Source organism: Ascaphus truei, chromosome 9, assembly GCF_040206685.1.
Source record: "Ascaphus truei isolate aAscTru1 chromosome 9, aAscTru1.hap1, whole genome shotgun sequence".
Taxonomy (NCBI): Eukaryota; Metazoa; Chordata; class Amphibia; order Anura; family Ascaphidae; genus Ascaphus; species Ascaphus truei.
This window is the reverse complement of record NC_134491.1, coordinates 37,926,476-37,946,805: the sequence shown is the minus strand read 5'-3', so window position 1 is coordinate 37,946,805 and position 20,330 is coordinate 37,926,476. Positions and strand designations below refer to the sequence as shown.

Sequence of the window (20,330 nt, the reverse complement as noted above, 5' to 3'; positions counted from 1 at the left end):
TAGACTGATCTGAAAGCCCATCTCGGGGATCCCCGACTGTAAATGCAATTGAATACTAGAATATACAATGCTTACTTTTTTTTTAGGGGCTACTGGGCATTCCCCCACTGAGTTTAGGAGTTAGACTGAGCCCCCTGTGTCGCTGAGCACGCTGCTTGCCGAGGTTGCTTCTGGCTATTTCAATTTTTATGTCCCCGCTCACGCGGAGCATGCACGCTCTAGCGCGGGCACGGATGCTCACTCATGCTTGGCGCTTGCGTAAACAAAGAAATCTGACTTTGAACTGCGTTCAGCTTGCCTGCAACGCCCTCCCGCCCGCGCGCGCTTGCGAAACAGCGCAGACACCCTTTGCTTATGCTTGGAGAGTTGGTGACGCCACCGCTCTCCAAGCATGAGCGCGGTCAGCGGCACAGGGGACTCAGCTTATACTGCAAAAGACAAAGCAATTTGTATCCATACTAAAGAAAATAGACCAAGGAGCAGCACCTTCAAGAAAACACGACTTGCAAGTGTTAGTTTTAACATCATGTAGAAAGGGTTGTACCTTTGATCAATTTGTGAGTTATTTAACAATTAACGTTGTCAATCATTTTCAGTTTGATATCACCATATACATGGCCCTGTTTCACGTTGGCTTAGTATACTGGTGCAGATTCACTTACATCCTACAGTAAGGTCATTTTATAAACACTGTGCAGGGCCTTTCAGCGCTGAAGGAGTTAATGCCAAACTTGACTTGCTGGATTCCTTACATTACACCTGCAGGACTCTTCCACATTGTATTAGAGCCTGAAAAAAATTCCTTTACACAGAGGCCTGTGTTTGACAGGATTCAAGGAAGAAGCTTAGACTCAATCTAAATTGGTCATATTAAAACGGCTTCCTTAAGTGTCAATCACGAAAACAAAGTCTGACCTATGCTATTATCTAGTAATAGTAACAAGCCCTTAAATGCAAAAGCTAATTTGCTTGTTTCCCACAAGATATTTATACTTCTATCAGTAAATAAGAATTCCTGAAACATACAATGAGACAAAACAATTGTAAAATCTCCCTTTATCGTATTATTTCTAATAATTAGGTATATAACGTGTCATGTAATATTGGTTTTCATTAGGGACGTTTGTGGCGAGTTGAGAATTTGATTGTGTTATCTGTTCCCTGTTTTATTTTTCTGGTTTCTCTCGTCTCCTAATGACTGTAAAACAGAATGAACAGAAAAATAAATTAAATTTTCTGGGGTTATTCCAAAATGAATATTGAGAAGAGGTAAGTGTAATCTTCTGCAGTTCTTTTGCATTGAGAGCAAAGACAAATAGTTTTGTACATAATTGGGCACTGTTATAGGGGAAGAGTATTTATACTGAACACAGCTCATGCTTTGTAAAACCTTAACAAAGTCTCTTTAAAGAATGCATATATAAATGTCTATTATAGGGCACAGTTTTAACAAACTTCTATACTGCATTAAGTATTAAAATATGTACAAACTGGGCTCAAGGTTTCACACCATGTTACATACACAAACTTTTTTTTTGTTCTGGAAAACAAATACAATACTAGTTCTGCAAATATGAGTTTAAAGAACTAACCAGTGGCACTTTTACTCCTAATATACCAGTTAGGGAATACTGAAGGTTATACTGCACATCAAAAGCTATTTGCTTTTTTATTAAATAAGCTTTCAAAAACTGAGCATTAACAGACAGGCAACTAATGGCTATGTCCTATCTAAGACAAGGACAAGTTTTATTTGACACACAGCAATACATATTTAAATCAAGTTTTTTTATATCTAATACAGATTGCTGGCAGAGAGACATACTTCACCTTGAAACCGGTGGAATTTGTGATGTAAAATTATAGCTGTACACACAGTACATATTCTCTTATCTTTTTCTATTGACACTCTCCATATATAAACTTACACTGGTCAAAATTATAGCAAAATACCTTCGTACACTGAAGCTAATAGATTCTCAAAAGACAAAAGTTAATTGATACACAGAGACTAGTAAATAAATGATTGGTTCATTTAGGAAGCCAAACGTTAATATGGTTAATATGACTTCTTTGACTTAAAGTCACTTCTTAGATTGGTTATAGCAATAAAATATCAATTGCACTGTTGTATCATTTCGAACCCCTTGCAGATAAGGGGTTAACAATTTTGGTATTGGTACAGATATAGATGGTTTGTACTAAAAAATAATATTTTTGTGCGACACAAAATAAAAAATGCGTCAAAATCGTCCACCAAATTCAACTTGGTATTAGTCCTACAAAGTATTTTTATATTGTTAGTGCTGAATTACGTTGCTATGTATCAACCCAAAACGGATGTATCATATTATAGGTAAAAAGTTGATTTTCTTTTCAAAGTATGGCAATTACAAATAATATTAAACTAATAGATATTTTCTAATACTATTAAAAATATATAATTGTGTTTTAATTGAAATTGTATCAATCAAAAATAACATACCATTTAATATGTATGAAGAGGCGCATTTTTTAAGGTTTCTATTACATTTTAGTACTTACATTTTGACTCACAATTTAAAAAAAACAATTCACTATCAGTTGAAAGCAGCATTTTATGTTTAGACCCCATCTCCCCATTTCTCTACTAAATAAACACTCTATAACATCAAACAATGACAGCGCCACCATCTTCCCTGCCTAATTACTCCAACTTAAACTTGAAACAACCAAAAATACAATGAAATCATTTTAATAATTTACAGATGCTCATACTCATTCTCAAAATGACTAGCTCTAAATTGAGGTCATATTAGGACCACATCTGTCACTTAGGGCCTCATGCAGAGAGCAGCGAATTTTCAAATTGGCGAGTTTAATAAAAAGTAGCTTTTTTGGAGAGTTTTATTCTCCATATGCAGAAATGTGCGAATTCTGCTATGTTTAACATGGATGCGTGTGGCGAGTTTAAATTGGAGAGATGCGCGCTTCAGAAATGTGTAAAAAAAAAATCGCGCATTTTTTTCCCCTTTACTATAGGCGGCGAGCTCCATCTTCTTGCCAACTTTTCTTGGCGCGGCAAATACTAGAAAATTGCGCCATTTTCTTGGCGCGAACAGCCGCTAGATGCCGTTCGCACCTCTCTGCATTCGGATATTTTTAAAACTGGCGAGATGTAGGTTCTCGCCAGCCGCGCGGCGAGATTTTGCAATAGAAAAAAAAAATGGCGCGTTTTCCGTAACTCGCCATTTTCTGCAGTTTTCTGCGCGAATTTCTACAAAAAATGGCGAGATTTGAAATAGCGCTGCTCTCTGCATGAGGCCCTTCGTCTGCTCATTATCTAATCTGCTTCCAAGTATGAGACCCAATTGTATCCCTGGCATCTTTCCACGTTTAGGGTACCCTGGAGTCTAACTCCTTCCATACACCAACTGTGAGTAATGGGCTGGTTAGTTCTGTGTGTGTTAAAGACCATCTGTGAGGGGCACACAGAGAACAGCAGTCTCTGTGCTGAGCATACCATAAAATGTGTTTATTCCAAGTAGTAGGAGAGAGAGAGAGAGAGAGAGAGAGAGAGAGAGAGAGAGAGAGAGAGAGACAGACAGACAGACAGAGACACAGAGAGAATGTATGTATACAGTGAAACACATATCATCTTCCTGGAAACTTCAAGCATAAATCACAAGGGTAACCTTGAACACAAAACATGCATGGAAGTAGGGACGTACCATTGAGGCCATTAGGAATACTCCTGTGATGAGTAGGAGTGGACGGGTCATCCACGGCTCTCTTTATGGTCCCAGGTTTTTTCTCCACTGGTTTGGGGTGGTGGTGGTGCTGGTGATCAGGGCTTCCTGCACTCCCGGTACTGGAGGTGCTGCTGCCATCCCCCACATCTCTAGTGCCTGATACCCCATTCAAATTGGTCAAGCTGGTCTGGCTATCAATGGAGCTCCGTGATCCAGCACCATTCCTCTCCTCATCCAGCATGAGGACTAACTCCTTTAGCTCTAGGTTGTCTCTCATAAGGGACTCTTGCTTTGCCTCTAGCTCCTTCAGCTTTTGCTGGTAAGTCCCAACATCTTTCCACACCACACTGGCAGTGTGCCTCCCAAACCTTTGCCATTCCCTGGACAGCTTCTTGCCTTTTTGCCTATCATCATCCAAGAAGCAGCAGAGCTCCCTCAGCTCCTGGTTGTCATTCTGAAGTTTCTGGTTGACTTCCTTCAGCCCCCTGATCTCATGCAGATGGACCTGCAGCCTTCTGTTCACATCCTTCATCAGGTTCCCGTGTTCTACCATCAAGTCCATCTTCTCATTCTCCACTTTCCTCAGCCTCTGGATGATTTCCTCCTTGCTCCATCTGAGCAGCTCCTCGTCTGATAGCTGGCTCAGGTCTTCTGCAGAACCTCCCTGGGAATGCTTTGCCATGTTAATCAAGGATAAAATAAATAGGGAGAAAAGGCAAATAAACTCCCCTTTTATAAACTAGGCATACATCCCCCCTGCTGTATTGTAGCTGGGACTAAACAGAGCAGAGTGTATTGAGACTCATTCATTGCTGACCGGTCTCTGTATCTCAGAAACTTGGTCTGAAGAGATATGAACAGGACCCCGAGCTCTCCTATTCCGAGCACAAGATGTATTAAAGTTGTTGGTGACCTCTTCTCTTACTCCTGGGAGCTTTCCCCGTTGCAAAGAAACAACAAAGAAGCAGAATGTCCGCCTGACCGCAGATAATCCCCCAGCTCTGGCCGGGCGCGAGCTCCTTCAGTTTAGCTCTCGCTCAAAACGCTCCCTGCCCTTGTTTTTTTTTTTTTTTTTTTTAAGCAAGCTTTATTGACAAGGACACACCGCAACACATTCAAAACTAGGTCAACATACAGGACTAGTGGTTAATAAATAACACCAGCGAATACAGCAATGAATGATAGAAAGATGGGAATATGGCATCAGTTCCGTCAGGAACAAGAAGAGTAACATTGAACTTTGGCAAAGGAAATACATTTGCACATTGTATTGTTTACTTTATCTTTCTCAAAATTAAATGCACAGTATGTATTTACTGTATTCATAATTTTATTGTTAATATAGGGACAACAATATACACAGAAGAATTATTAAATAAAGAAGATATAATAAATATGTAACCGGTTTACCCCCCCCCCTCCAACTGTAACCCGTTTAACCCCTCCCCCCCCCCCCCCCCAATCTCACATAGAGTGTCCTAGGGTGTCTCAAGCTCAGGCTACATGTCTGTATGTGGTGTTTACCTGCTGTCAACAGGGGGCCCTGAGTCTCCTGCGGTGACATGGAGGAAGACAGGACAGGTTTCTGGGGTTGTGCCTCCATTCTCCTCACTGGTGTAGCGCCTCCATCTCCTGCAGGCCCCAGGGATATGGGGTGGAATCCCTACAGTAGAACTTCCCTCTCAGGGATGAGAAATTCCAGTCTCAAACAGCTGTGTCTTTAAATCAGGACACTTTATTCAAGTCCCAGCAGCACACGATACAGCATACAGTTGCAGACAGTTGCATACGGCCATAGGATATCCCCTGACTCCACTCTGGGCCTAGGGCCACCCAGAGTGGGTCTAGCTCTTCCCCGACCCCCTATGCAGGGTAGGAGGGATATGGTCCACCTATACACTCTAACTCTCCTACTCCAACTCCTCTCCTACTGCTACTCTTCTCTCCTGACACCTAAATAGGAAGGTCAATGCCCTAAGTAGTTTCAACAGGCACCGCCCCTGTGTCTCTTGATTGGACACAGAGTCAGGCGACCTGCCTTCACTTCCTTAGTGCAATTGCTTGAGGTGGGGGAAACCCATGATAACTCCTGGCAAACCTGCCCTTACACAGGGATTACTGCCAGGAGGAGGGTAGAAATATAGCCCAAAACCACACGGGGCTACAAATATATATAATTTAAAGTAAAACATTAATACATTTAATTATGACCCTTCTCAATGGTTACTTAGAATTAGATTGTAAGCTATTTACTGCTGCGGCCAAGTTTATTCGAGCATTTGCCCGTTCTTGGCCGCAGCAGTAGCCTGGCGCGCGCCCGAGGGTGACGGGCGCGCGCCGAAGCAGCGGAAGAGCGCCCTCCGATCGGGGCGCTCTCCCTACCGCTGCCGGGTCCGCCGGGTCCCCCGGAACCCCCTGCCGCCGTCCCGCGATCGCGGGACACCAGGGCTCCCTCGGGGAGCCCTGGACGCGCGTGCAGGGGGGCGCACGCTCCCGAAGACGCGTGACCGCGCGTCTATGATGCGCGGCACGCCGAGGGGCGGCCACTAGCAAGCCGGGAAATCTCCCGGCTTGCGGATCTGGCCGCAGTGTAATAAACTGTGTCGCCAGTGTACTGTAACTCTTCATTTTCCATGTTTTATTACTTTTTCTACATGAGTAGAATAAAAATAAGTAGCATTGTCCTGGAACAGGAATATCTATTTCTGCTCCTTTCTGTTCTACCCCCCCCCCCCCCCCACCCCCTTTGTAGATTCTTCCTGTCAGTTCCTTATTTTCAGCTGCATGTATTTGAATACACACACAGTGCCTGTGTGATAGACAATGTTGCGATCCCTGCCTCTGTACATGTAGTCAGTGGGTTGCTCTAGCAACTTTTGAGATCTTTCTCAGAATGGGCTATTCTGCCCTCCCCCCTGACTTGCTTACAGTTAGTCTGTCCCTGTAGACTATTCCTGTTACCCAGATTCCCGAACACTTCCTTTTCATTCCTGACACTGGCAGAGTGAGTACCCTTCTTCGCTATACTCCTCTTGGCAAGGCCATTTCCTTTTTACCTGCCCCTAACTACAAAGCACCTGTAGAGAAGCACTCTCTCGTCACAACATAACATCCACAAGTGCCTGTATTTACTGCTGCTTTTCTAATAAAGTGAAGAAAATATAGCAGGACTTGGTGTGCTTTGGAAAGGGGGCTAAGTTAAAACTAACTGGAGCTATTCACACATCACATGTGACCTTGGTTCCAGGATATGCATGATAGATTATCTTTGTTCACTGTAGCGTGCAGTAAAGAGGTAACATTAAAAAGAAGTAATGTTGTGGTTTATTGTGTATTTTTAAAAATAAATTATGTAGGATTTGTTGTAATAATAATAGCATGTACTTGTATAGCGCTGCTAGTTTTATGTAGCACTTTACAGAGACATTTTGCAGGCACAGGTCTTTGCCCCGTGAATCTTACAATCTATGGGGTTTTTTTTGGTGCCTGAGGCACAGGGAGATAGGGTTACTTGTCCAGGGTCACAAGGAGCCAACACTGGGAGTTGAACCCGGTTCCCCTACTGCAAACTCAGTGCCAGTCAGTGTCTTTACTCACTGTGCCACTCCTTCTCTTGTTGCATGTTTAACTCTTTCACTGCCAGAGGGTCCAGCAACACATTGCAAAATATTTACATTAACGACGAAAGGATTTTTTTTCCTTTTCTGTTCGTTTAATATATAAACACAGATAGAAAGACCTCACCGGGGAGGAGATAACAGCGGGCACGGCCGTGCAACAGATCACAGAGGCTGGGCTGTGCAAAAAATCTTTATTCTGTCATGGAGGTTTAAAAAGAGAGAGAGGGGAAAACACCCCCCCCCCCCCCCCGCACCTCTAACGCGTTTCAGCCGCCAAGGGCCTTTGGCGGCTGAAACGCGTTAGAGGTGCGGGGGGGGTGTTTTCCCCTCTCTCTCTTTTTAAACCTCCATGACAGAATAAAGATTTTTTGCGCAGCCCAGCCTCTGTGATCTGTTGCACGGCCGTGCCCGCTGTTATCTCCTCCCCGGTGAGGTCTTTCTATCTGCATTTCCTCTCAGCCTGGTGCACGCAAGGACTACAAGCCGGATGAAAAAAGAAGACAAAGTGAGTTTATTCATTCATTTTATTATTCTTGGAGCATCCCCAGGTTCATGGGTCATATAGTTGCGAAGCTGTTATGGGTCTGGGTGGGTTTCATAACCTCTCACAGACAACCCTCCACAGCAACGCCAATACCACGCTCCAACTAGGGGTTTATTTGCTTACATGCTCCTGTATATAATTGTTCTTCCGGATATAGCAACACATGCTTATTAAACAAGTGGAAATTAACTCTGTAGCATTGGTTAATTGGGGTAGCAGCACACCTCAATGCTTTTTTTTAATATATAAACACATCCTCTGATTTTCCTGTTTGCTTATGTAGCCCTGGTTCCTATCAAACGCAGGCCGCTACTATATGCTGTATCACCTGTAGGCTCTCAGGGCCTAAGTCTCTGCCACGGAGAGCCTGGGGTACGCGCGTAATGATTATAAGGGGTGCAGCGCCTCCACCTGCGACAGATTCCGCCAGAGGGGGAGTGGGTCTTCGCAGGACGTATACTCGGTAAATACCAACACACAGCAGAATAACTTAACCAATCGACTTTACTTGCATGAATACTCCTACACATATACAGGTCAACGGCCCTCCCTAGCGGAGACACTCTACTCGCGTCACGGCGGACGCCAACCCTCCCGTATCCCTCCACCGGGTGATCCCACCCCTTGTCCAATCCCCAAGGGATAAGTCCTCCCACCCTACAGTGAGTCAGATGTACACTACCGACACACTTTATTAAAGTGTGGCCGGTACCGCAAGCCGGGAGATTTCCCGGCTTGCTAGTGGCCGCCCCTCGGCGTGCCGCGCGTCATAGACGCGCGGTCACGCGTCTTCGGGAGCGTGCGCCCCCTGCACGCGCGTCCAGGGGCTCCCCGAGGGAGCCCTGGTGTCCCGCGATCGCGGGACAGCGGCAGGGGGTTCCGGGGGACCCGGCGGACCCGGCAGCGGTAGGGAGAGCGCCCCGATCGGAGGGCGCTCTTCCGCTGCTTCGGCGCGCGCCCGTCACTCTCGGGCGCGCGCCAGGCTACTGCTGCGGCCAAGAACGGGCAAATGCTCGAATAAACTTGGCCGCAGCAGTATGTGTATATATGAGTGTGACTGCGCAGCCACTGTGTCCCGAGTGAATTGATGGTACCGTTGGTGCACTTGTAGAAATACCTGCCGGGTACTCCGATACTCGGTACCGCTACAATCTTCACAAAGGCTCCGTATGAGGTAGATGTCGTCCTCACACCCACGTGGGTATCCAGGACGATCCCACCCGGACACTAGAGGTCGACTAGCGGGGTCTGAGCCCAGACCTCCTGCCAATTAGTACAGTCCAGCTCCGATCGTGTGGTACTAATGGGAATCTGGAACCTCACTATGGCGGTCCCTAGCTCGGCTTGTCTCTACTGGGACTCAGGGCCTAACTGGGCCTGGGGCAGGCGGCCTACGCAGGGGCGGTAAACCTCCCCTGCACCGAAGCTCCATCTCCTCTCCTCTCCAACCAGCTCTGAGACAACGTGCGCACAACCACCTCCCTTTCCTCCTCCAGAATTCAACCCATTGGCTCAATCCTATCATGGGGTCTTCGCGGGTGCTACTGGGACAGGTGTATCACTACGTCCCTCCAATTAGAACTCTCCTCCTTCGCGGGCTTTGGCAACACAAGTCTGCGCACGCGCAACCTCTGGCCAGGTCAAACCCCCGGATGCCAACCCGAACATGGCGTCTTGCATGACGCGGAGCCTCCCTACGGGAGTACTCTCTCTATGCGCCCCCCCCCTTCCCCCATACCAAGGGTGAAAAAGGGGATCCCGGCTATATCCTCCCCCCTGTGGATTCCAACGTCCCCGCTTGGACAACGCTAAACAGGCACAACATTATATAATGAAAAAGAGCTAAACGTGTTCTCTAAATCAGCTTGTACATCTCACTGAACATCACAATAACAGATTGAACTCGATTGCGAGCCCACTGCTGAGCCTCATAATGGGGTGCCCCAAACTGATCGTAGGCCATCCTCATTGGAGGTTGCCCATTTCTCTGACTCCTTCTTAACAACTGTTCGGTCACTCCCATGGGAGAGTGACTATTGGTGTCTGATGCACTGAGTTCTTCCCTTGAGGGGCTTGTGTTTTCGGACTGGTCTTGGCTGGGAATGAAGCATGGGCTTTGTGGGTCTAACTCTAAATTTTCCGGAGCCACCTCCTGGGGTGATCGCTCCCGGAGCTCTTTACCCGAAGCTCCACCGGAAGATGCTCTCTGTTGAGGGCCCCTTTGAGAGGTTCCCTCTTGTGAATCTTCCAGAATATCAACGTTCTCGGATCCTTTTTCTGACGACATTTCTCCATCTAGGGGTGATGCAGGCCACTCTAAATCTCCTTCCTCTATTTGGGGAATAGGGAGCAGATGATTACGATGCCAAGTTTTCACCCGCCCTCCGAGTCTTTGATACGGTAGACCGGAAGATCGGGCAATTGGGAGGTAACCTCGTACACCCCCTCCCGCCATCTGTCGGCCAATTTATGCTTCCCTGGTACTCCCAGGTTACGGAGATGTACAGCATCACCAGGTTTAATGTCTTTGTGTTTCACCTTATGATCATACCGCCTTTTATTTCCGGCATTCAATTTTTCAGCGGATTTCTCTGCTTGTACATAGGCCCGCTGTAGATTCTCTTGTAATCTCTGTACATAGCGGAAGTGGGTAGTAGTATTGGGTACCCCATCCGTGGAGACTCTCAACTGGATGTCCACAGGTAATCTAGCTTCACGGCCGAACATGAGGCAATATGGCGAGAACCCGGTAGAGTCGTGTCGGGTACAGTTGTAAGCATGGACTAGGGTTTCCACATGACGACTCCAGTTAGTCTTCTCCACTCCGGTTAACGTGCCCAACATGTCTAGTAGAGTGCGGTTGAACCGTTCAGGCAATGCATCCCCTTCAGGGTGGTAAGGCGTAGTATGGGACTTTTTGATGTGGAGGAGGTTTAGCAGTTTTTTATCAGTTTGCTTTCGAAGTCCCGTCCTTGATCAGAGTGTAGGCGTTGAGGAAGCCCATAGTCCATGAAACACTTCTCCCAGAGTACCTTAGCCACCGTAATGGCTTTTTGGTCTTTGGTCAGGAAGGCCTGAGCGTAGCGGGTGTAATGATCGGTGATGACCAGTATGTTTCCTATGCCATGGCTATCGGTTTCAATGCACAAGAAGTCCATGCAGCCTAAGTCCATGGGGCCCGTACTTTTCAGGTGGCCCATTGGGGCAGCTCTAGTGGGCAAGGTCTTGCGCTGAATGCACCGCACACACCTACGACAGTGATGCTCCACGGCTTCTCGCATTTTGGGCCAGAAAAATCTATCTCTCACAAGTCCAAAAGTTTTATCTACCCCCAAGTGACCATGTTCGTCATGAAGAGCTTTCAATACCAGATACTGTAGTCGTTTTGGCAACACTAGTTGTCGTCGATTCGGGTGATTATAATACTCTACAACTCGTATAATAGATTTTCTTGTATCTCGAATTTGTCCGCTTCCCGCATCAGTATACCTCCCACATCCCCCGGAGTCTGGCGAAGGAGAGCCCTGCGATTGTGTCGGATGGCATAACGAATGGCCCCTACGACCGGGTCTTGTTCTTGATATCGTACCATATCCTTCCAAGCGATAATCTTGTCGGGAGTGACATGCATTCCACTAGGGTCGCGATAGGCTTCGGGTATAGCGTTGGAGGCACACCCTAGGGAGTCGGCTACTCTTAGTTCCGAAAATGCTACTTGATCATTTATGATGGCGGCGGTGCAACAGAGAGCTCTTATTCCTGGTCCTGGAATTTCTTCGCACTGATCTTCGTCAGGGGTTGTGTCCAACCCCGGTCGCCTAGACAGGGCATCCTCTCCAATGTTCAAGGGGCCTGGTTTGTATTTCAGGGTGAAATTGTAATTAAAGAGAGCAGCTAGCCAGCGATGCCCGGCCGCATCGAGTTTGGCGGAGGTCATGATGTAGGTGAGCGGGTCATTGTCGGTCCGTACCTCGAACGACACCCCGTACAGATAGTCCCGAAGTTTGTCTACAATGGCCCACTTAAGGGCCAGGAACTCGAGTTTGAGCACCAGATAATTTTGCTCACTGGCAGTGAGACTGCGGCTGATATATGCAACGGGCCGAAACCCCTTGGGGTATTTTTGATGTAACACGGCCCCTAGGCCACTCAGACTAGCGTCCACATGTAGTATGTAGGGCTGTTCGGGATTGGCATAGGCCAGTACTGGAGCCCCCTTCAGGCTCTGTTTTAAGTCCTTAAAGGCTTTCTCGCACTCAGTGTATAACGGGTAAATCCAAGATAAACCCAACAAGCGCTCAGAAATAGCAAAGTCCTGCTTGATGATGCAATAATATAATATAGTGTAAAACCGGAGTACAGGTAGGAACAGCCCCACGTGGATTAAGTATAACGTGTATGATGTCTTTTCCAACAACTGGCTTGCCTCAAGCACTATGGAGTTGAGATAAAAAGACTCACTTGTATATCCTGGGGCCGTATATACTGTACCTGCTGGGTCCTCTTCTCAAAGGAGATGTAAGCTCTCGTGTTGTCCGACCTGTCCTGGTATCAGGTAAGTGTGGAGTGGAAGGGGCGCCCCAGCGTCGTGGATGGCTGATATCCTCTTCACCGCCAACCCTGCATCCGCTGGATCGCGGTGGGTGGTCAGCTGACCAGCGGCAACAGCGGAACTTCCGGGTTCAGTCAGGAGGTGAACGAAGCATCATCAGCAGGTTGGCGTGTTGGCGATATTGAACAGCATTGCGTGGATCCTCCCAGAGGGGGGTAAAACGCCGCACCGCCAAGGAATCAATGAAGGCTGAATATTGGCAGTGAAAAAACTTTTATTGGCACAGAGGTGCAAGCGGATCCTCTGACACGTTTCAGCCTACAAGGCCTTTGTCAAAGAGTGATCCGATTGCATAGGAGACACCCAGTTATAGTCTTTGCAATTCGCCACACCTGAGTGTGTTTCCCACTAAACAAGTAGCAGGTGTATATCATTACATATCTATAACACGAATGTCAATAAAAAGGAGACGCATTTAAAAGTGACCAAATCATTCTCGTCAATAACATTTACATATCCTGTTGTATACACAATGTATGTAATAAAGAATCACATTGACGTGTTAATGATGAGATCATTATTAAAAACAAATACATAAATGCACATAATATGCCATGATAAAGCATTAAATCCATATTGTAATTTTACTTTATCATATACCCATCTGCATGGAATGATTTGAGGCCATGGGTGTTTACAAATTCAGTGATGCCATTAGTGATTACAGAAATTTTGTAGCAATGTAAACCACAATATGTTGAAGGTGTATAACAATGTAGACCACATAAAATCAAAATTCTTTCATTCAGTAGTATAGTCCATGATAACATGATATAATGGTACAATGATGTATTACTTGAATGAAGAAGGGGAGCGGGGAAGGGGTGAAGGAAGGGGGGGGAAGGGGGAGCGGGGGAAGGGGAGGGGGGGGAAGGGGAGGGGGTGGGGAGGTGTGTGGGGGGGGGAAGGGGAGGGGGTGGGGAGGTGTGTGGGGGGGGGGGAAAGGGGAGAGGGGGGGAGGGGGGTAGGGAGGGTGGGGGTGTGTGTGGAGGGAGTACTGATAATGTGTGAAAGGGGGTTAACAACATGTGATTAATAAATGCAGAGGAATTAGTCATGAAGAAAGTGTTTCAATTCCCATTCTACATTTAACCCATGAGGTTGCAGAGTATTGAGAGAAAATATCCAAGACATTTCTTATTTATTTAATCAGTTTAACCTATCACCTCCTCTTGCATGAACAGATATATGTTCGCCTAGACAGGGCATCCTCTCCAATGTTCAAGGGGCCTGGTTTGTATTTCAGGGTGAAATTGTAATTAAAGAGAGCAGCTAGCCAGCGATGCCCGGCCGCATCGAGTTTGGCGGAGGTCATGATGTAGGTGAGCGGGTTATTGTCGGTCCGTACCTCGAACAACACCCTGTACAGATAGTCCCGAAGTTTGTCTACAATGGCCCACTTAAGGGCCAGGAACTCGAGTTTGAGCACCAGATAATTTTGGTCACTGGCAGTGAGACTGCGGCTAATATATGCAACGGGCCGTAACCCCTTGGGGTATTTTTGATGTAACACGGCCCCTAGGCCACTCAGACTAGCGTCCACATGTAGTATGTAGGGCTGTTCGGGATTGGCATAGGCCAGTACTGGAGCCGCCGTCAGGCTCTGTTTTAAGTCCTTAAAGGCTTGCTCGCACTCAGGCGTCCACTTGTCCCCGAAAGGCTGTCTAGCTGGGGTGGCCTTCTGGCCCGCGTCTACCGGATAAATTTTGAGTAGGCTGTTGAGGGCTTTGGCCCTACTGGAGTACCCCTCCACAAATCTGCGATAGTAGCCACAAAACCCCAAGAACGAGCGCAACTCTCCCACATTCTCAGGGCGGGGCCAGTTGACAACAACTTCTATTTTGGCGGGGTCAGTGGCAATTCCCGCACCGGACACGATGTGTCCTACGTACGTTACGGAGGTCCGGCAGAACCGGCATTTATCCAGGGAGAGTTTGAGGCCTTCCTGATGTAGTCTATCCAGCACTTTCAAGAGCCAAGACTCGTGCTCTTCCAGGGTTTTCCCGAAGACGATGATGTCATCTAAATACACCATGCATTCTCGGGGGTTCAAGTCCCCTAGGGTCTTCTCCATTAGCCGCTGGAAGGTGGCAGGTGCCCCACATATGCCTTGGGGCATACGGGTGAATTGGTAAAACCCTAGGGGGCAGATGAATGCTGTCTTCTCTTGATCCTTAGGGCTCATGGGGACTTGGTAGTACCCTGACCGAAGGTCCAGTACACTGAACCACTGACTCCTGTGTAAAGTATCTAGGATTTCTTCTATTCGGGGAAGGTTATTCTGATCTGGTACCATCTGATTGTTCAACGTCCGGTAATCTACACATAGTCTCACGGTCCCATTCTTCTTCCTCACGACTACTATGGGGGAGGCGTAAGGGCTTCGTGACTCCATGACAATCCCGGCGGATTCCATTTCGTTGCTAGCCGCCCTCACATCCTCTATGTCCCGGGGAGCGAGCCGACGGGAACGTTCCCAGAAAGGCTTCTCATCCGTCATCCGAATGGTGTGTTGGGCATTGCGACTACACCCCACATCCATCTCACTGGTAGAGAACACGGCTCGTCTTTTCTCCAGTTGCATTCGTAATCGCTCCTTCCAGGCTTCCGGCAGTTCGGATGAGCCAAAGTCAAAGTCTAGTGGTGCCCCGGGATCTTCCACTCTGGTCGTATTCACTTGCACGACTCCCTCCATGGAGCTGACAGGATATATCCTCCCAATCCGTTGACCCACATCGATGGCCATGGGGAAGGGCGACAGATTCTGCACCATTACAAAAATTGGACGGGGAATGGTGGTAGGCCAACTTCGGAATTCGGATACAAGGCGATATCCCCTAGGTACATCCTCTTCGGGGGTGCTCTCTAGAGAGAACTGGTGCTCTTCGTCTAGTCGATCAGCGTAGGCACACCAAACGGGGATTCTCTGAGTTTCTCCTGGAAAAAGTTGGGTCAATCCGCCCCGTCCGCAGAACAACAGCCCGTAGTCTTCCGAGGTGGTTTTGGGAGGGGCTGGATCAGCTTGTACCAGCTGTAACTGCAGGTTGGACATGGGGAGCTTGTTATCTTCGTGTAAGTAGGCCCGGATGACGGCCTGCACAATATCAGCATTCGTACCGAGGATGATTGGGTACTTGGGCGTATCTTTGGGTTCCGGACGCACCAAGGCGTCCACCTTCATGGGGTGAGATTTTCCCGTGTTTAGCTGTTTTATTTCCAGGTCCACGGTCACCAGGCCATCGATGGGGTAGTTGTCCTTACTTAGGCCGCGTACCTTGATATGTTCGGCTGGTCTCAGAGGCCGCTTTTGGAGATGGCGATCATAGAATCCCCGATATATGATGGGGACTTGAGACCCTTTGTCTAGTATAGCGGAGGAGTAGATTCCGTCCACTAGTACCCGGATCAACGCCACCGGTCCCACACGGTTGCCATCCTCCGCCGGATGTTCTCCACTGTGAGGGGTCCGGGGCGTGTCGGTATCGGTCGCATACACCCCACAAACCATAGCCTGAAGAGTGAACTTCTTGGGGGAGGGGCTCCGGTGCAGAGATTCACCCATCTGACAGTCGTATGATATGTGTCCTTTCTTTCCACATTTGTAGCAGGAGATATCCCTGGTAGTAGCACGGCAGTCATACGGGGGTGAGGATCGTTCCGTGTATTTTGTTTTTTTGGGGGCGGGTTTGTCCGGGGGCTCCTCCTTCTTCTCAGCGCTCCCTTTGGGTTTAATGCTACTGCTGGTCTTTGCCTTCTGAGGGGAGTGTAACATCAGATGGGTCTCGTGCTCTATGACCTGCTGCAGGAATTGGATGAATGAGGGGGGGGGGGGGGGTCCCTGCGTGAGGTGATCACGAATCATGCTAGCGATAGGGTGAGTAGGACTGGACCCCCGGAGGTATTGTTTACGGAGATATTCATCCATCTGAGAAGGCGTCACATATTTATGATGCAGCAACGGCCCGAGCGAGATTTGTACTCGGTGTATATAAGCAGACAGATCTTCCCCCTCCTTTTGATTTATGGCGTAGTATTTGGCCCACAGGGCGCCATCATCCTCTTTGGCACTATAAGCTTCCACTAGGAACTCGATCATCATGCGAGAGGTTAATTCGGGGTATTGTTCTCGATGAATACTGATCAAGGTGGATGCTGGGGGGTGCAGGCACTCCATGAGCCATTGCCGTTTCACCACGTCAGTGCACGACCACTCTTCCATTACTCCCCGAGTGTGTTCCTTCCATGTCTCAATCCCATCCTCCCCGTTAGGCACAGGGAGCGTTCCCGAGAAAGCCTTTAACTTCTGGTAGCTTTGGGCATGGGTGGCTAAAGTAAGCACTTCCACTAGTGGCGGTAAGCAGGTGGGCGTGGTTAACTGGTCTATCTTGTCATTGAGTTTCTGCAGCATATAACATCGCATCCCTGCTTTGGCAGATGCGCTCGACCCGGGAGAACTGGATTCTGACCGGCAACTAGCCGCCTCGCTCTCGGGGTAGTGAGCGAAGGGAAGAGTGGGGTCGTCCTCATCTAGCTCTCTTACGGGGGGGGTCTCCAAGAGGGTAGAAAAAGGGGCTGCTGCCAGGCGGTGCATCGGGCAGCGGTAAATATTGGGGAATGGCGGGCTCGAGTACTACCAGGTCTCGCCGACAGTCCACAAGCAAGGTATTCCATTTAGAGTCTTGGTCTATGCGTACATCTATCAGGCGGGCTTTGGCAAAACCCAGGAGTTGTCGTAAGGCCGTTTGCAAAGTCTCTAGGGGTAAGGCCATGGGTACTCTGGTCATTGCTACGGCATGACGGGCAGGTGTGCGCATGTGGCGCACCCAGTCGCGTATCTCTTGGCGGGTAGGCAGTGTCATGGCAGCACAATTTAGTCTCGAAGGGGCACCCCAGGTCTAAGATCTCAGTAGCGCCTCCAAATGTAGCCCTGGTTCCTATCAAACGCAGGCCGCTGCTATATGCTGTATCACCTGTAGGCTCGCAGGGCCTAAGTCTCTGTCACGGAGAGCCTGGGGTATGCGCGTAATGATTATAAGGGGTGCAGCGCCTCCACCTGCGACAGCTCCCGCCTGAGGGGGAGTGGGTCTTCGCAGGACGTATACTCGGTAAATACAAACTCACGGCAGAATAACTTAACCAATCGACTTTACTTGCATGAATACTCCTACACATATACAGGTCAATGGCCCTCCCTAGCGGAGACACTCTACTCGCGTCACGGCGGACGCCAACCCTCCCATATCCCTCCCAAGGGATAAGTCCTCCCACCCTACAGTGAGTCAGATGTATGTGTATATATGAGTGTGACTGCGCAGCCACTGTGTCCCGAGTGAATTGATGGTACCGTTGGTGCACTTGTAGAAATACCTGCCGGGTACTCCGATACTCGGTACCGCTACAATCTTCACAAAGGCTCCGTACGAGGTAGATGTTGTCCTCACACCCACGTGGGTATCCAGGGCGATCCCACCCGGACACTCGTGGTCGACTAGCGGGGTCTGAGCCCAGACCTCCTGCCAATTAGTACAGTCCAGCTCCGATCGTGTGGTACTAACGGGAATCTGCAACCTCACTATGGCGGTCCCTAGCTCGGCTTGTCTCTACTGGGACTCAGGGCCTAACTGGGCCTGGGGCAGGCGGCCTACGCGGTAAACCTCCCCTGCACCGAAGCTCCGTCTCTTCTCCTCTCCAACCAGCTCTGAGACAACGTGCGCGCAACCACCTCCCTTTCCTCCTCCAGAACTCAACCCATTGGCTCAATCCTATCACGGGGTCTTCGCAGGTGCTACTGGGACAGGTGTATCACCACCTCCCTCCAATTAGAACTCTCCTCCTTCGCGGGCTTTGGCAAAACAAGTCTGCGCACGCGCAACCTCTGGCCAGGTCAAACCCCCGGATGCCAACACGAACATGGCGTCTTGCATGACGCGGAGCCTCCCTATGGGAGTACTCTCTCTATGCGCCCCCCTTTCCCCCATACCAAGGGTGAAAAAGGGGATCCCGGCTACACTTATGTATTTAGAAAATGTTGTAGCAGGAAAGGGATACGTGTATACACATTATTTATACATTTATTTGAAAGTAAAACCTTTCCTGTAAAAGTTAGATATTTTACTTTCGCAGCAAAGGGAGATAAATATGAACTTCACAAGGTCCAGCCATAGATAAGTGTTGAGAATTGGACACAGAATAAGAAACTCTCACAGAAAACAAAGATATCTAGTGTTATCTGTGATTTACCAGCCGTTCAATGAATCCCAAAAGCTGACGTCCTTATTTTGAATAAGAAAAGCAGGGATAGAAGTACCAGGAAGCATTAGAATGATCTGTAAATTAGACTTGGAGAGGCGGTTGATTTCCTGTGGTTACTCCCTTTTGGGTGAAGTCACTGTGTGATCAGCATGTGTTTGTACAGCCAGAGTCCCTCCCTCCCCTTATCTTTCTTGGTTCTTAGATAAGGACAGAGATGGTATAAGGGGAAAGAAGACACCCACACAGGATCAGCGCTGGAATTTGGGCCTGGCCAGAGGTTGGGTCCAACATCCATGTATGCTCAGCCACCGCGTGCCGCAAGTTGGGACTAAGGACCAAGAGCTTCAGTGTAGCAGCGCTTATCTGTGGCTTATAAGTAGCGATGCTGCACAGCTACATGTGAACATGCACAAGAGATTTATCAAGCAACAGGGGAGACATGCTCAGATGTCACTTCTTTTACCACACTTCCTGTTCCACAGTTCCTCACAGGATTCAGCAAAACAAACACGGAGAATCAATAATTAATGTAATTTAATTAATTACTTTATTATTATTTTTAAATAATTATGTCAGTCAATAATTATCTATGTTCTTCAGTGTGTATGGTGTGTTCTTCAAGGTACAGTTGTTTGAAAAAAAAAGTAACCCCTCTTTGAATTCCATGGTTTTACATATCAGGACATAATAACAATAATCTGTTCCTTAGCAGGTCTTGAAATTAGGTAAATACAACCTCAGATGAACAACAACACATGACATATTACACTGTGTCATGATTTATTTAACAAAAATAAAGCCAAAATGGAGAAGCCATGTGTGAAAAACTAAGTATACCTTATGATTCAATAGCTTGTAGAACCACCTTTAGCAGCAATAACTTGAAGTAATCGTTTTCTGTATGACTTTATCAGTCTCTCACATCAGTGTGGAGGAATTTTGGCCCACTCTTCTTTACCACGTTGCTTCAGTTCATTGAGGTTTGTGGGTATTTGTTTATGCACAGCTCTCTTAAGGTCCCGCCACAGCATTTCAAACTTGTTGAGGTTTGTACTTTGAGGTTTGTACTTTGACTGGACCATTGCAACACCTTGATTCTTTTCTTTTTCAGCCATTCTGTTGTAGATTTGCTGGTGTGCTTGGGATCATTGTCCTGTTGCATGACCCAATTTCGGCCAAGCTTTAGCTGTCGGACAGATGGCCTCACATTTGACTCTAAAATACTTTGGAATACAGAGGAGTTCATGGTCGACTCAATGACTGCATGGTTCTCAGATCCTGTGGCTGCAAAACAAACCCAAATCATCACCCCTCCACCACCGTGCGTGACAGTTGGTATGAGGTGTTTGTGCTGATATGCTGTGTTTGTTTTTTGCCAAACATGGCACTGTGCATTATGGCCAAACATCTCCACTTTGATCTCGTCTGTCCAAAGGACATTGTTCCAGAAATCTCCTGGCAACCCTTTCAAACAAACCATATTTGTTCAATCTTTTTTTTTTTTATAGTTACATAGTAGATGAGGTTGAAAAAAGACATAGGTCCATCAAGTTCAACCTATCCTAGATTTA

General features: G+C 47.6%; 1 protein-coding gene across 1 annotated transcript in view; it reads right to left on the bottom strand.

Moving 5' to 3' along the window:
* Window positions 1-4,781, bottom strand: part of CCDC85C (coiled-coil domain containing 85C) — a 170,398-nt gene extending 165,617 nt beyond the window's left edge. The window contains exon 1 of the mRNA XM_075614393.1: window positions 3,711-4,781. Coding sequence (XP_075470508.1) covers window positions 3,711-4,413 — 703 coding nt within the window. The 5' untranslated portion in view covers window positions 4,414-4,781. The remainder of the gene's footprint in view (window positions 1-3,710) is intronic.
* Window positions 4,782-20,330: the final 15,549 nt, after the last annotated feature.